This window comes from Caretta caretta, chromosome 18 (assembly GCF_965140235.1).
Source record: "Caretta caretta isolate rCarCar2 chromosome 18, rCarCar1.hap1, whole genome shotgun sequence".
Classification (NCBI taxonomy): domain Eukaryota; kingdom Metazoa; phylum Chordata; order Testudines; family Cheloniidae; genus Caretta; species Caretta caretta.
Window position 1 is genome coordinate 12,801,410 of NC_134223.1, and position 17,196 is coordinate 12,818,605.

Genomic DNA, 17,196 nt, shown 5'->3' on the forward strand with positions numbered 1-17,196 from the left:
CTTATTACCCACCAAGGCATGGTGATCCTTTATTTTTTAGTTGGTGGTATGTGCCTTTCCCACAGCCATGAGCTTTGCACTTCAATCATCCCCTATTTTAAGATCTTTGAAGATTCCAGCTTGTCTCATCTCAGCTCCAGATCTCAGAACTCACTTGTCTTTTTTTAAAGACACTTTCAAGCATATAAATGCAACATGAATTTAATTCTTAGAATTTTTATGTAGGGATCAAGGGGCAAATACACACCAATACTTCAGAAAGTGCAGAGGGTGTTGCTGGATTCTCTGGAAGAATTTATGCAGATATTTAGGTTGCATTTCAAACCTCTTTGCTAGTCCATGATCCAAAATCCTAGAACTCATTCTTTCCCTTAATGCATTTCTTCCAATGCCACACTCTAAAGTCGAATTGTTATGAAAGTGTCAGCACTGCATTGTTCCTCATTCCAATGAAGTGCCCAAACCTCAGTGTTACATTGTTTTAAGCCCTACTTAAACAAAATTCTTCAGGCTTATTTACATGGGGACAGCCAGGAAACTTAATCCACATTAACTAAACATGTGAATGATCTTTGAGTGTCCCTGTGTAGACAAGCCCCTAGTTAAGCTAAACACCTCGTGCACCCACAGTATATCTTATCACACCAGTTCAGTACTTTGATGGAAGAATGAAGGAGCACGCAGAAGCAGAAGGAATGAACTTTAGAATTCCAGCAGGTGGCACCCTTCCCACAAGGTGATGGCATTAGGGAGGTGACTGCTGTCTTATTCTAAAGACACTTTCCACAGGATGCATCCGATGAAGTGAGCTGTACCTCACGAAAGCTTATGCTCAAATAAATTGGTTAGTCTCTAAGGTGCCACAAGTACTCCTTTTCTTTTTGCGAATACAGACTAACACGGCTGTTACTCTGAAACCTAAAGACATTGAAACAGAAGTCCTGACCACTTGAGGTCATTAAAGTCCCCCTGGCCTTTAAAAAAAAAAAAGACTAAGGGCATTTCTTTTTTGTATCTGGGCCATGTTTCAACTCCTTGTTTTTCCTTGAACTTTCAGTTGAAGAAAATTCACTTATCCTAAGCTGTAGTTGCTACATTCTCTCCACAAGGGGTTGCATTTCAGTGGAGGATGAAGGGATTCCTCTGTACAGTTGATAAATCTGTTTATTAATTATCCCTTTGGAATAAGAGCCATAGGTAAAACAGATTTTTTTTAAACATTGTGTCCCTTGCTGAAGTTCTTAATGATTTCTGCTCTGTAAGGAAGGGATTCTTTTTGTTTGCCTGGTGGGTGAGGTGGTAGAGAGAGATGAAGGCTTCAAGCTGCAACAAGTTTGACAGCGACATAGAATACCTAGAACTCTAAAATGCATTTCAATATAAAAGGCAACTGTCTTCTAGAGATCAGTTTTTCCCCCCTAAATGACTATACCACTGTCGCTTGAAACTCAGATAGCAAGCAGTGGGGAGAGGGATGGGAGAATAAACAACAAACAAGTCAAATAGTCAAACATGAAGGGTAGGATTCATTTTCTTGGAGTTGGTCTGGAGCTTTCGGAGACACACTATTAATATGAAGATGACATTTTAGCGGTCTCCTGACTTACTGTTTACAGAGACAGAGGTGCTGTAGGAGAAGCAGAATCTAAGGAAGATGCATTTCAAGCAGTGCTTACATTAGTGGTGCATTACCCACCAACTCCTTCAGCATCCCTGAAAAGTAGAATCTTTGTTCTGGCTCTTTCAGAGAAGCTGAAAGGTTGACAGAAAGAAGGGTTGCAGCATCGGAAAATGTTCCATCACAACACCTTGTTTCTGTTAGTACTTGAGTACAGACATATTATTTGGGTACGATAAGGACACAGTAACTCATCCTTTGTCTCTCCTTTTTTGTAGTGATTCTCTTTTTTTTTTTTTATGTGGACTCAAACCAAAAAATCAAATATAAACAGATATCTAAAGATATGAACATGTTCACAGTATGTAATTTTTTTCCCCTTTATCCTCATCTTACAAAAAGAAACAGGTTTGTTTATTTTTAAGTAGACTAGGTCAGGTATATTTTCCCAGAATAAGGGAACATTTCACCAGTGAAATAAATATTCTTGTAAGATAGGACTGTTTCCCGGCAACAGGCAGTACTCTAGTGTTTAAGCTATCAGGCAGCTTGGCTTTCAATACTGAATAAAAGGATGAACAGTCATCTTGATTCACAGACCGTGTGATGGGACTGCTGGGCTTTGATACTGGTCATTGACTTTTTTTTTTTAAACCCACACAATGGAAAGAGATTCAGGCTAAGTGTTGGATACTTTATCTGAGTGGTTTTTCAACTGAAAAACTGTGGTATAACAGAACAAAAAAAAAAAACTGTACAGAGAAAACAAGACCACTTAGAAAATCCTTAAAGCTTTTTATTTGCAAACGTGTGGTAGGATTTTTATTTTTTTTTAAATGCCTGCCTGGGGTCTGCTGCTCCAAGAACACATCATGGTACAGACATGTCTCTTCTAAATTTCTGTTCCTCATTCTTTGGGAATAGCAAGATAGTAAAGATGGACTTTCCTATTCCTTAGTCTATAAAGGAAATGATGAATTCCCTGCTGTGCTTCCTCAGAATTTAAACTAATGTAGGCAACAAGATTACAGCCCATATCCTTCCTGCACTGTAAATGAAGTTTCATAACATGTGGTGGTAGAAGCAAATGGGGCCCCTGCTAAATCTGTCTCAAGAGTAATTTAATTTTACATGGGCCAATTTGAGGAACAACTGAAGGAGGAAGAAATTTTAAACTGAACTCAACTAGAATGGGTCACAAGACAAAAAAATTTTTTAAAAAAAATATCAGAAAGGCTAAAGTTTTGTGCTACTGAATATACCAGAGATAAGTCAAGACGCTTACAAGAGTATTTCATAGTTTATTGAAAAAGCACTTGTTACAATACAAACCAGCTTTGCTTTTCATGAGGAAAGCATTTGCTCTCAAGACAATCAAACTTTTTTTTGAAAAACGTGAACTGGACAGATCTGAAAATCCCATAATTTCATTGGAAGGAGACTTACTACCTCCTTTAGAGTAACAATGGGTAAACATGGATTTCTCATCTGGCAGTTCTTAAAGTGGTTCAGAGGCAAGTATCTGGGTTTTAAAACACACAGCTTACAAGAATGAATGGAGAAAGATACTGAAAATATGTTCATAACACTTATTATACAAAGCTCTCCCCCTAATCTGATAGATTTCTTAAATCAGATAGCCTGAAAAAGTACACTGAAGTGAAAAAATAAGAAGCATTTCCCTCCGGTCCCAAGTCCCCAGTGAGATTTCTTTAAGGATAAGAAAACCCCTCACGCTAAGGCACTGGTGCATGCAAGTCAGCTGCCAACAAAGCAAACAGAAAATCAGCCCTTGGCAATTAACTTCCTGAAAAGGCACCTGCATCATGGATGCTGCATTTTTCCATTAGCATAAAAGCCTTTTCACACTTATATAGGAAATTGACTGTTTTAGTGCTGGTTAATTCCATCTGCATTATAGAAAGGGATAATTTAATAGTTTTTAGGTTTCACCCTACATGGTTTGTAATAGCCTCTTAAAAGTTTGAAAGAAAGCCAGCTTCCCCTGCCCAATTTTGGCTCCATTTGGCAGTTACTGTATTTTGCTCTTCTTTCAAGTCATGCAGGAAAATTAAGAAGCAATTTATGTGGACAGCTTCAGAACAGCATTTGCTAGGTAACTGATGCAGAATTCAAACAAACTGGGTAGTTTTTTAGTGCTGCACCAAAAAACACTAACAGTCTTGGGTAACAGAGTGATCGTTTAAAACCCATTCCCCATCAGATATTTAGAGCTAAGGAGAACATTTCTTTCAAGGTAGTTTTAAGCCAACACACATTGACAAGACTTTTATTTAAAGTCTGGGATTTAAAAATCAAATTAGTATATGATTTTATCCCATTTCAAAATACATACTTGAACGGATTTCAAAAAAACGGCATGCAACATGTTCCTTTTGCATACCTCAGCCATGTGCTGGTTTTGCATAGGTTATTGCTATATTGCGCAAACAGAATGGGGACACACAAAATAGACTTATTGGGTCTTTCCCTTGTGCCTGGCTCCTATCCAGGATAATCTCTGCTTGGCTGGAATGTTCCATATGAAGGCACATGGGAATTTCTGCAGATACTCATTGTTTTCATCTCTCCCTGCTTGACACAAAACGGAGCAGGTCGTAAGACATTTGAAAAGGATGGCAGAGGGACAAATCATATCACTCGTTATTGCCAAATAGTAGGAATGGGACAAACTATTTACACAGAGTTCTATAGTAAAGCTAACAGTACAAGGTTATTTGCAGCCCAAAAATAAAATCAGAGTGCTGACTCAAGCTGAAAGAAAAGTGCTGTCTTTGTACCAGGGCTTCCTTTCTTTGAAGAATAAGGGATTTCAGTGTTTCCATTGTTCACGGAGACTGAAATATGGAACAGATGCAACTGGCATCACCATTTTGGACAGAAAATTAACCATGTCATCAGTTTAGAGCCATCTGGGAAGCAATGCTATTGAACCTCCTAAATCCCAGAGATCATAATGTGTCAGGAAACATTCATGTGACTGGACTGCAGTGTTGAGACCTGAGTGACTCATACCAAAGTAGTAAGTCTCTGGTTGCAATTTAACCATGGAGTTACAACCAGCTCCTCTGTAATAATATAGTTCAGAAGGGAAGAAAATATGTAGGCAGGAAATAATAAAGGGGAGGTAAGTTGCAGGCAATTTCTGCTCATTTATAGCTATGCTGAAACATGCAAAAGTGAAACTGTTACCAGTAGGGCTTATGTTTAACACAAGGAAAATGACCTCAAGTAGTAAAATCAAGGATATTTGTGCAACACAGCACAAGTCATTTAACTGTACAAATGTAACACAGAACGTGACTCAACCACACTAAATCAGCCATAAATACTCAAGTTCATTTTAAAAATTGCGTTCAGGTTAAACCTTACAGTAAACCAAGTTTCCCTCCAAAGATTCAGATTTGTCCTAAAAATTCAAGTCCAAAAACAACTTAAGTAAATAAAAATTAATGAAAAGACTACGTTTTCAAAAGCAAAGAAACAAGTCCTACAGTTAAAAGTAGCACTTTCCAATCAAGATAAAAAACTCCAAAAACCCATAAGCCTAGTTCTTAGTCAAACAGCATCTACTTTTTTGTCCACTATTTTTAGTGTCATTTGTTCTGAAAGATTTGAAGTAGGATCACAGGGTTTGCAAGTGTTTATGTTGTTTTCATTTGTAAATTTAGGTACCTTTGTTTATGGTATAAGTTAAAATACTGCGTCTAAACTGTACTTTTCTGGGGGAGGGGGGGTAAATGACAACAAATGTGATTTCCCCTTAAAGTGACAGATTTGTTCAACAAGACTTGAAACAGAGAGCAATCTGAAACCAGAAGGCACTAGAATGAGGTATTATGTAAAATGAATCAGTTCTCTAGCCCTCCTTTCTCTGCCCCCTCCAATTCACGGTAGTATTCTAAATCCTCACCAGTAATACATCTGAGACCCAAAGCCTAACCACTGCAGTGGAAGAAATCAGCTCAGAGTGTCTTTACTGCACCATTAAAGAACAAAAAGTGCAGTGCACGTTTATCATCTCAGTATAGTAAGTTATAACTAAAAACCATTATAATAGAGACAGGATGGGAATGAGAAAAAGCTTATTTCCATAACATGGCTCTGGCCATGTGCACAGTCCCCCATAAAACCCCATTCAGAGGCAGATTTCTACAGTCATGGCAATTTCATACTGATGTTGATGAAACTAGGCAGGAGGACAAAAAGGCATGGTACTCTCTAAGGGGGGGGGGGGGGGGGGGGGGGGGGGGGGAAGTGTCCAAGTAGCTCTCATAAATTTCTGTAAAGGAGACAGCACATCTACAAAAAGCCACGTATTGTCTTGCCAGCTGACAGCTTTTGGTTTACCAATTATTTAAAAACATGGGTTAGGAGGTGAAAAGTGAATTGAATGGAAGAGCCAGAGCTAAGCTTACAATATAAAATGATCGGTTTCTTCATTTCTAACCAAAAGGTCACAAGAGACATTCAACACTATAAACTAGATTCCCCTTTTGATTGTCTACATAAAAACATGGAGGGAGGCAGCTCTTTATATATTCCAGACAGTATTTTCAGCTTTAGAAAAATACTCCAAGACAAAAAATAAGGAAGGTACACTAGCTAATAGGGTACCCTCTTTTCCACAGTCTTCTAATCTATAAAGGGGTCTCAACATTTTTCACAATATTTCTCCGAAGTCTTGAAAATTGCACCATGATTCATAAGCAAAACGGATGTGTTGAAATACCAATATCTTGTGCTTTGTACATCAAGTCACTCAAGTTCTAATTGGCCAACTGAAACCCAAGGTAGATGGTGATCAAAACTGTCCCATTGCAATGCTTCTGAATGATAAGCCAGCACTGACCCCTTCTCCCATTTGTCCAGTGAATCATACTGTAGTTTCTCTGCCAGCTTTGAGGTTAGGTGCAGAGAATTGTCGTCTCATCCGTGGAGGTGTCACAAACTGGTCGTAACGGCTGTGCCCATTAATCTGTTTTGGGTGGATGTTAACTGCATTGCTCTCTGTATTGCCTCCACTATTGTGATTGCAATAGGATTGGTGGTGCTGGTGAATGTGGCGTTTCTGCTGGAACTTCTGGAGGTCTGGGTTCTGGTGCCCACTGTGGGACTGCAGTGATTCAGATGAGCCAGATGTCTGACAGCACAAGCTTTTCTGGTAGCCATTGTTGAGAGAATTGCTTCTCCAGCGTAACTGAGGTGGTGTCTGTTGCTGATTGCTAGGCTGTGGCTGAGTGTTCAGCTGTTGCCAGTTAATCTGGATATGATCTTGACTCCTTTGTGGGTCATGTAGGTTCCACAGTTGCTGAGGATCCTGGGAGACAGCACTGCCACCTTTTTCTCTGTTCTCTTCTTTGTTCTCTTTCTCTTCCTCCTTTGGAATTCGGACCTCAATAACCTCATCCTCTGTGATAATTATGTGAGTACCTGGACTCCACGAGTTTCTGTGTTTGGGGTTGCTCTTAAATGGAAACCGGGGCTTACGGTTTTCAGGTGGGATAAATCGGTGGGGCATGTTTTGTCGACGGAGCTGTTTGGCGATTTCCTGCTGTTGCAAGTTCTTAAACCGAATTTGCTCTTGCCTCATCCAGTGCAACCGCCCACGCCTGAAGGCTGGGTCATCCTCCATTAATTGGGAAACACGCTCCTCTTTATCAAGCTCATCATTCTCATCTTTTTTCAAAGCATTCGCATACTTCTTGTCAGCATCCACCACACTCACAGAGTTTGGATTTTTAACATTAGCAGCATTAGCTGTGGTTGACTGGGCTCTCAGCTCCTGTGACCCTATCAGTGGTAAAACCCTCTCCATTTTTAGCATCTTATTTCGGAGAACTTTTATTTCCTCATCCTTCATGTTGTTCTGCCTTTTCACTTCCTGCAAAATATCTTCCAATTTGTCTATATGTACCTTAAGGTCATCCACATCAGTTACTCCCTTCCCACTGGCCATGACATCTTCAATCCTCTCATCTCCAACTCCCACAGTATCCCAGACATCCCGGGCAACAGCTCGCCATGAGTCACGCTCATTGGGATCTTTCTTTCCATACATGGCACAAAGCTCTTTCATTTTAACAATGGCCAGTGCCTCAATCTCCTGCCTAGTATGCCTGAAGTCATTGAGGGCTACCTCATAGCAGATCTCCTTCACAGCCTGTATCTTTAAGTCTGAGATGGTGACCCATTTTGAGTCTTTGCTAAGGCGCCGACGTTGTGGTATCTGGTACATTTTAATAGGCTCTCGCTTCTTCCCACTGCTGGGGAGACCACACTTTTTTACAATGGTCTGCAGCTTGCTGGGGGGCAGCTTCTCTCTCAGGGAGGTGATCAGTCTCCAGCTCTCCTCACACGATCTCTTGTCCGAATCATCCCCACTATCAGAGTCTGCATCCTTTGGAAAAACAAAAATCAAGAAGTGGCCCCAAAACAACCAAAATTAAAATTGAAAAAAAAAATGGAAAAACTAAATAAAAACAGGCAAAGAAAACTAAAACAAATAAAAATTAAACAGAACAAATCATATGGATGTCTCTCACGACTGAGTGTAAGGACATGAACATTTCTGTCAGCCTCCCAGCATTGTTTCCTTTAAAATATAAGTTCTCCAGTCTACTAAAATTTACATTTAAATATAACTTTAAAATACTACATCTAACCTAAGTTCATCCCCTCCCAGCCCCCCTCCAAAACCTTTAAACAGAACTAAAGTCCTTGACAAAAACAAGGTGTAAACTGCACCCCACATATGTTAAGAAGACATGCAATTCCATGCCACACACATGTGCCTTGGTTACTGCTGTTGCTTCTTTCAGAAAATCCTCCCCCAGTGAGTGAACACAATAGCCATCGTAGAATGATGGGATGAGCAGCCAGAGTAAGTCGGGTTAACACTGGTTAGTAATGTTGTATACGGTGCTGGGATGCTTGAGTTTAGAATCCACTTTACTACAAGAGCAGCCAGAGAAGTGTTAAGAGGATAAGAAATAATAAAAATAGAAGCAGCCAATAGGGTCAATGTTAAAAGTACCGTAAGTGCTACTATGACAGGTGAAGATGTTTCATAATCCAAGGAAGACTTGCTACTAGCTAAGCGGATATCAAGAATCAGAGTTTCAAAGGGTTTTTCCATTTGCCACCTTGCTGTGTATTTTAAAAACATTGACAGACTTGCATGTCTGAAGAGTCAGCATCAGAAGAACGTTATAGTAACTTTTAAAAATTGTTTTAACCAATAAAAATGCTATTCGATACCCAGTTTTCTTCCGATCTTCTCAAACCTAAGTAAACATTTAACAAATTCGCACCTGCAGCTCCCATACATTTGCTAAGGATTGCACTTGTTTTGCTTCATTGTTCCAAGTTTTCCAACAGGCTTTCTGAAGAGGTCACTCTTATTAAATCATTTTATTGAGAAACTCTTCAGGTTTCTATAAACTATGAATGGTTACTTGAGAGATAAATGCCATCAAAAACTAAGTGTATTCATTACTGATAACTGCAACCTGGAATTAAGTCAGCCTATTTTTAAAAAGGTGGGTTTTTTATACTTTGAGATCACTCTTCAATATAGAGTCCATTTCTGGTTGTTAATCTGATTCTCTAGAGCTTGTATCCCCTTCAAATACTGCAAGAGTCAATCTCTGTTGAAGTAACTGCAACTCGCAAGTTTTTCAGACAAAAGAATTACAGAACACATGAAAAATCAAGAACAGCAATAGTCAATTACATGCTAGGGAAATATGCATCTCTGGTTCTAAACCACTAATTGACAGACAATTTAAAAGACCCTATTGGCAATAGTTGAGCAATAAAGAACAGGGTATATGCAATACAATATATTCTGCTTCTGGGAATGATGAGATGGATTTTAGAGAAATTTCTGTTCTCTAGGGTCAGTAACTTTTCTTCGTATTAACATTATGTGTACTGCTTGTGAACTTATATTATCTTAAGATTTGTAATAAAAATAATTTAGACCATATTCCCCATTTAGGCCAGAACAGATGAGTAAAATAATGGTGAATTCTTTAAAAAAAAAAATTAGAATCTGACAATCACTCATTATGAGTTTATGGCAAGCTAAATCTGGAGCCCCAAAAAAGTAGTGTTACTAGCATACTGCATCGTGCAGTGGAAATGGAAGACACCCAACAGAAAGCTTTATCCAGAAAGAAAAAGTCATTCATCATTCTTGATGTCACCAATATTACTCATACATTTAATAATAGCACAGAATGATACACTATGTGGTCATTCTCCTACATGAATTCAAAAATTAACTCTAATCCATTTGGCACAGCTACCAATGTCAAAATTCCCAGGGTCGCTTCATGGGCATTGCCACCTAGGGGCAGCAAGTCAGATGGGGAGATTATCTGAGAAGTACATATTCATTTTCACTCCAAATTTGAAAGGAAGTTTGGCAAGCCTCGCCCCTGGTCATGCCAACAAGACATCCAAATATACAGTTATAAGATTTGGGGTCAGGAATTGTAATTTGCTATATGTTTGTGAAGCTTCTATCACAACAGGGGCACAACCTGGTTGACATCTAAGCCTGCCACAAAGTAAGTTGTTAACAGCAGCAAGGGTCTCCCAATCAAGATTAGTGCCAAGTTAAGAACAAACAGAAAAAAATACCATTTCACAATTACCAAATGTTGAATTCATTATGGCAGTAGGTCAGAGAGTCTGATACTGTGGTTGGATCATACTGTGACAATTATAAACATTTGCCAGTTACAGAAGCTAAAGTTAATCAGTGCCCATGCTTTAAAACATTAACCAATTGTTTTTAAGGGTCAGGAAGGTATTTACCCTATGCACGCCCCCAACCCCACATACAATACTGCAGAAATGGCCAAATGCACTGTGGGGGCGTTTCTGAAGCACTGGGTATTGGCCACTGCCAAAAGCAGCATACTGTCCAGATAGACCAGTGATCTGATTTATTATAATTTCTCAACCTTAGGTAAACAATTTTTAAAGAATCTCATCACTGAATTTAGAATGACATCTTCCAACCTTGTCCCCTTAAGATAAGCAAAAAAACCTGAGTTTATAGAAATTACTTTTATTACAGTATTAAATATTCTTCCATAGGAATATACACAGAACAGGGAAACGAACCCTGCTTTACAGAACTTTTACAAATGCAGCCTTGTTTTAAACAGGCCTCAAAATAATTTAACAGTTTTGGCATGTGTATTTCACACAATTTGTTAACTACACATGTGCTTTTCAGGGATAAAATGCTGCCCCATCTTGAAGCTATATCCACGTCTTTCTAAGCTAAGTTTTAAGGAGGGAACACCACTTCTCATCTCCTGTGGCTCCAAACACGCAAGGCTACTCTTTACCTAGACTATTTCCTTATCTCATGCATTCAATTCACTCCTTCCCAGTTTTACTTTCAATACAAAGTCGCCAAGATCAAACACTAGTGACTAGTCCCATCAAACTCTGTTCTGGCTCAATTTGCAGTTGCACCTCTCCATTCTCAAAGTGATCCCTTTTGAGGAAAAACTCTGGGTGGGAGTTATAAGGCCACTTGATATTGTAGTTAATGAAAAATAATGTTAACTCTCACACAGCTTGTCTAGCAAGGAACGGATGCCACAGGAGTCCTAGCTCCTCTCTCTGCTCTGGGGAAAGAGCCTTGTGACAAATCCAGAAATTTATTCAACTCTTCCAGAGCTTCTAGGGGCTCCCAGGTTCTCAGACTCTTCTTCACAGCAAGCTGCAACCCCTAAAGTTCTTTTCACCAAGGTTAACATTGTCCTGTGGCTAACAAAAATAATAAAGAGCAGATATAATTGACCCAGTGTTACTCAGGAAGATCAGACTTGATTGCTGGGCTCACACTTGCTCTTCTGATTGACAGGAGACCTGGATTCTGCATGTATCTGTATTGCACTTTAAAAGCTACATTCCATTAGAACATATCTGACTGTATAAGCAAGAAATTCCTACCCCCAATTATTACACAATGAACACTCAAGTTGAAACATTAGACTATTTATTGGACTTCCTAGCTATATAGGTGGTGTTTTTCCCATGGGTTTGGAAGAATGAAAACTCCTTTACTATACACCTGCCCTCAATCAGTATTATGCCATGAAGACCCTTGCAAGGGATTCAGACTCCATGCAGAGGGAGGGAGCAGGGTTAAAACATGCACAGTGCAGCAACATTTTCAGACATTATTTGTAAAACCTAGCACATGAACATAGTCTAGGTGTTTTGGCAGCACAAAATTAGTACTTTCTGGTGATCCAAGACAAACATTCAGAGTTCTAACATTCACAACAACTAATCAGACTATTGAAAAGTAACTTCAAAGCAACGACAATGAAGAAACATCCTCCTGTTGACCCAAGTTACAAGTCAGCAAACTTGACCAGCCCTCCCAAGCACTGCTTAGTGCCCACAGGTGGGTGAATATAATCTCCACATTAATAAGAGTAAAGCATGAGATGTGTCCACTTAGCCACTCTAATTTTCACTACTGTAGATAGTGTGTAAAGGGGGGGGAGGGGGAGATTGTGCTTTATGCAGATAGCCCAAGCAAGTTTCCTGGACTTTAGGGGCAATAAAGGCAGCAGTTAACCTTTGCCAACAATACAAGCAACCAGAAGAATTGACACCTACCAGCCTCTGCTGCTCCAACAAGAGATCTGCTTCCTCTTTCTCCTTCTTGTACAAAATCTCCATTTCTTGTAACCTGGAGAGAAAAATCACAAGGGAAGCAGAAGCAGCCATGTAGACCATTATTTGTGTTAGTGTTACTCTGTGCACAGACTCTGTTAAGTAACAGAGACAAGGGCAAGTCTGGGGTGTATGAGTGTCAATACACTAGCATGAAAGATACTATACTTCCTGCCTCCTTCAAACTAGACAGACACTTTTCAGTTCACTTGGGATGAGAATTACCTTAGATCTGTGTGACCAAGAATTTGACCTATTCCGTTCCACTACTGCCTGTGTTAGTGACTGTACTCTCTGAAGTATACAAAAAGCCTTATTTAAGCAAATGATCCACAAGGAGGAAAACATCAGTTCTGTAACTGAACTAAAATAAAGGATTAAATACAATTAGACGTGTCACAGCATACAATTAAGGCTGCAAAGTGTAACTCTTTTTGTGTGTGAGGAGTCACAAGTACTATTGCTAGTTTGTATATTTAATAGTTTGATTTATTAGCAACCCAGGAGTTTAGTTTCCTCCAAATACAAGGCAAGGAGAAGTCTCAGTCAGCAGAGCACCATATCCGAATGATTTCTGGTCCTCTTAACCCTTATGAGCAGACAGCCTTCTGGAGGCAAAAACTCAGGGAAGTCCCAGATTGCATAATTTTCCAGCATTCCTTCTTTGTCAGTTTAAGAACAGATGTGTCAAGAGACCATCCAATTCCTCCCCCTGTACTCCCTGCATTGGCCATAAATTTGACGCTTAGGGGGCATAAGTGGAATTTTAAAGAAGTAGACTCATAAAATAAAGAGATAGGGACAAATATGAGCAAGTAGCCTGATCCTCTCAACTTTGGGAGCAGAGGGCCCCCTTGGCAGATCCAGCTTTAGATCACAGAAAGGTGTGGGCAAATCTCTCTCAGACACACTCTACAATACAAAATAGGAGTATGTTTGTGTTAATCTAGCTTTGTCTGGATTTTTTTTTTTTTTTTTAAATTTTTTTGAAGTGGGGGGCAAAGTCTGGCTCTGGTGCCCTCATTTCACAGGGAGGTAGGAATGAACCAGCCTTTCCTAGAGAAAAGCAGGCATTTATTTAACTTCAGACTGATGTAAGAGTTGATGCAACCCTAAACAGGTCTAACAAAATATATCAGACGTGCCAAGTAAAATAACGGAGTTAGTTTAGTCCACTTACCTCTTCTCCATCTCCTGCTTCATATCAATGCCCTGTTTCTCCAAGAGTTCTCTCTGAGCAAATGTCCAGTCTACTGGTTCAGAGGGAGTTTCAGCGGATGGAGTCTTCTCCCTCTCTGCTCGTGCTTGCTCAGGGTGGTTGAATCTGAAAACGTGATTTTTACCCATGATGATACGATTTCCTAAAACAAAAAAAAATTAACTCTTTAGCATAAGAACACCAGAACCAGTGAGAGATGAAGTTTAGTATCCAGTGAAGTTTACTCTAAGCTGTTTAGGTAACCTGAGGATCAGAAGACAGGATTTCCCAATGAGAATTTGGACAATATTTAAACATTTAGTAGTAGGTGGCCAAATGGACAAAAGCAACACCCTACTCAGTGCAGGGGAGGTTAAACTGTACATCCCATTGCCTGCCCCAGAAAATGCTCACATAAGAAAACCTGTCTATAGAGCCAGATTTAAACCCCTACAGAAACGTACCACAAAATAAAGAATGTCTTGCTGATGGACTGACAGCTGCAACAAGTCAGCTAGTCAACTAATTTTTTAAAAGAGGTGCGGAAATCATGGGTAAAAGCCATCCTACAAACATTTCTGTTTTAGATAATCTAACCTCAACCATCTGAAGAATGGATGCTTTACATTTTTTAGTAGAGATCTGCCCAATACATCACTTAAGTTTCTACTCAAGTCCTAATTCGTGGAACTTCTGGGGAGGCATTTACTACTTCATTCTCCGTAGTGTAAGTAAGAGCCACAGTTAAGTGGTAAGGTAAGAATTGCATCTAAGTGCTACTGGAATCAGATGTACAGGAAACTTAAAACAAGTGCCTAATATAATTGATAAAATACTTCTGCTCTCTGCATGCAACATAAATGAACCTCCAGAGCAATCAAGACTGTCACTGTGAACCTACTAGTAACACAACTGCCTTCTAACGAGGTTAATGATTTTTAATCAATAGTTTTAGTGATGTAATTGTCAAGAAATAAGCACTGAAGAGATGTATAGAAAGCTATTTTTTAAGTTAGCTTGCCAGAGAACATGAGTAGCAGTTCCCCCTCTGCAGGACATGCCCAGCTTGCACCAATATTTTTTAAAAGAGTGGGATGATTGGGAGAGAGAGAGACTGGAAACCAACTTCCTTCCCCACATCCAGCATTTTGCTGAAGTTGATGCACTTAATTCCTTGCAAGCACCCACTTACAGTCCAGAATCCATTGCACTAGATTGCATTTCAGGACAAGAAGAACATATGCTCATGATTTAAAAGAAACTGAACTCTGGTGGTCTCAAGCTTACAATTTATGAAAGCCATTTTCCTTGGCCCCTGAGACATGAGGGACATGTGGAGATCTAACCAGGTTACTGAGTACACAGAGTTAAAAAAAGAAGAAGGACACGCTGTTGTGCTCCTGCATGGGGTCACATCTTCGCTGTGCCAGAGAAGCTAGGGATTTTCCATCAGCAGCTGGCAGTCTGCTCTCTCACATCACAACTGCCAAAGGCAGTAGTCTTGGCTAAGTACATACTGAATGAATATCAGAGTAAGTAGGGAGAGAGACGCAAGCAGAGAGTGCCCTGTGTTGCAGCGAACATTTAAATCCAGCTTTCAGCTGCTACAATGTGAAGGGCCTGAGAAAATAAGAAAGGCAGGAACAGTCACTAATGGAGATATAAATGAGGTTAACTCCTATATGGTACCTCCACTACAAAAAAGAATACATCCCTTATCTTTAACAGCATCCAATTTTCCTCACTAGTCCCACAGGAAATATCCTCTATGGACAATTCCTGAGGAACAATCTGTCAAAAAAAATCAAACTTCTGAAGTCTCTTACCTGAGCGCAATTGCACAGGCTGCACAACCCTCTTGCCATTGACATAGGTTTCCGACCGTTCACAAGGCTCCAGAGTAACAATAACTAGAAGAAACAACAGTATTAATGCCACAGAACTCAGTTTATTTAGTGAGTGTTCCACAGTGAGAAAATGCAGAAAGCCCAGAGATCTTCCCATCCCCTGCCTACCAGCATATTGCATATAAGCAGACAATGCACTGCTCCCTACAGTGGGAGAGGTTATTCTTTGATATTACATCCTGGTTAGGAATGGATAGCAGCACATGACAAAGTGGTGATTCAGCCAGTATTTCTGACCACCCAGGTAGTACAGGTATCCATCTAACTCATTTGCTAGGGTTGTTTTGTTTTTTCTCCTCATTTTTTCATGGTGTAATAACTGTGCTGTCATACTGGATATTTGCACTGCCTAAACCTTGGTCAGTCACACAGACGCCTTGTTATAAGGTTTAAATAATGAACTTAGTACATTTCACACATCAGCCCTTTGATTTCTTTGTAATGGATTTCAGCACTGTAATTATTGTAGGCAGATGTGACAGGCATTATGGGCCTGATCCTGAGACGTACTAAGCACACACTGTTCCTACTGAAATAACTGGGAGTCACAGGGGCTCAGCATCTCATTATTAGATTATATCTGCCTCAGTAACACCACAGGCAGCTAGAGGGAACATTGGCTAAGACTCCAGAGTTGTAGCAAGTAAAAATTAAATACTTCTATAGCAATAACTAAATAACCCCTTATAAACACTAAATCCTCAATGTCCAAGATAAGCAAGTATTATCCCTGTATTATAGGTGAGGGAACTAAAGCTGAGGGGTAAGTGATTTGTCTCAGGCCACTGAGGGATTCAGTTAAAGCCAGGATTAAAAAACTCAGGTGTTCCTGAACTCCCACTGTTATCCTCTGACTACCCCAATCATGGATTCAGTTCCACTTTTCAAGAGGCAACCCGGACACCCAGAGCAGAACAAAAGGAAACACCATTTATAGCTTCATCCAAAGAAGAAATGTCTAAACTGTACTACTGATTCCACCTGGTCAGAGCACAAAGGATCAAGACTGGATATAAATGGTAGCACTCCTGCTTTGGGCCAGCATCTGAGCCAAAGGATGCAGTACAAAAATGTAAAATCTTAGTACTGCATTATTATAGTTATAGCTTTATCTCCAATAACTAAGTCTCATCAAACCCACAGAAAAAATAACTTCACTGATCTGATGCACAAGGGCTATTCAGATCCCATCTAGCCTCTCAGCTCTTCTCCCCTCCACACTTCGAACACACATTTCGGACCACAGCTGCTAGTACACAGATCAGTTTTTTGAAAGACCCAAAAACTATCCAATGCTGAAGACCACTTTCATGGAGAAAATAGCGCTTACTCCTGCATTTATATGTAGGAATTGTAAGTGCCATCTCACCATCACCATTGTGGTTCCTTTCACTTCGGAAGAGACAGTGTTCCTCTTTAATGTGAGCCCCACTCAGCACAATGTCTTGTCGCCGCTCGGCATCTGCCTGTCCAACCCTGTACCCAATAGAAAGCATTTCAGTCACAACTCAAACATTGTCTACTTTATAGCCCATACAGCAGATACATTTCTCTGGCTATTGTGGGAATAAAATACTACAGACTATTATCCCTTACCTTTTAAGGGCTGAGAAAATGTATCCCTGTGCCAGCAGGATATTATGCTTAACGTTGGCTTTTGAATGGTTCACCAGATGATGCACACTTTTTTGGGGGTGGGGAGACAAGGTGTGGAGGGGCACTGTGCAGGGAAGAGG

General features: G+C 39.9%; 1 protein-coding gene across 10 annotated transcripts in view; it reads right to left on the reverse strand.

The window, feature by feature from the left end:
• KIF1B (kinesin family member 1B) overlaps window positions 1-17,196 on the reverse strand; it is a 148,033-nt gene that overhangs the window by 56,161 nt on the left and 74,676 nt on the right. For 9 of the 10 annotated variants that reach the window (XM_048825054.2, XM_048825056.2, XM_048825053.2 and 6 more), the window contains 4 exons: window positions 16,830-16,936; window positions 15,380-15,463; window positions 13,536-13,716; window positions 12,299-12,371 (listed from right to left, as the gene is read on the reverse strand). In XM_048825054.2, the coding sequence (XP_048681011.2) occupies window positions 12,299-12,371; window positions 13,536-13,716; window positions 15,380-15,463; window positions 16,830-16,936 (445 nt within the window). Of the gene's footprint in view, window positions 1-2,899; window positions 8,040-12,298; window positions 12,372-13,535; window positions 13,717-15,379; window positions 15,464-16,829; window positions 16,937-17,196 lie in introns of those variants that run through there. The other variant, XM_048825057.2, reaches the window with a different exon arrangement.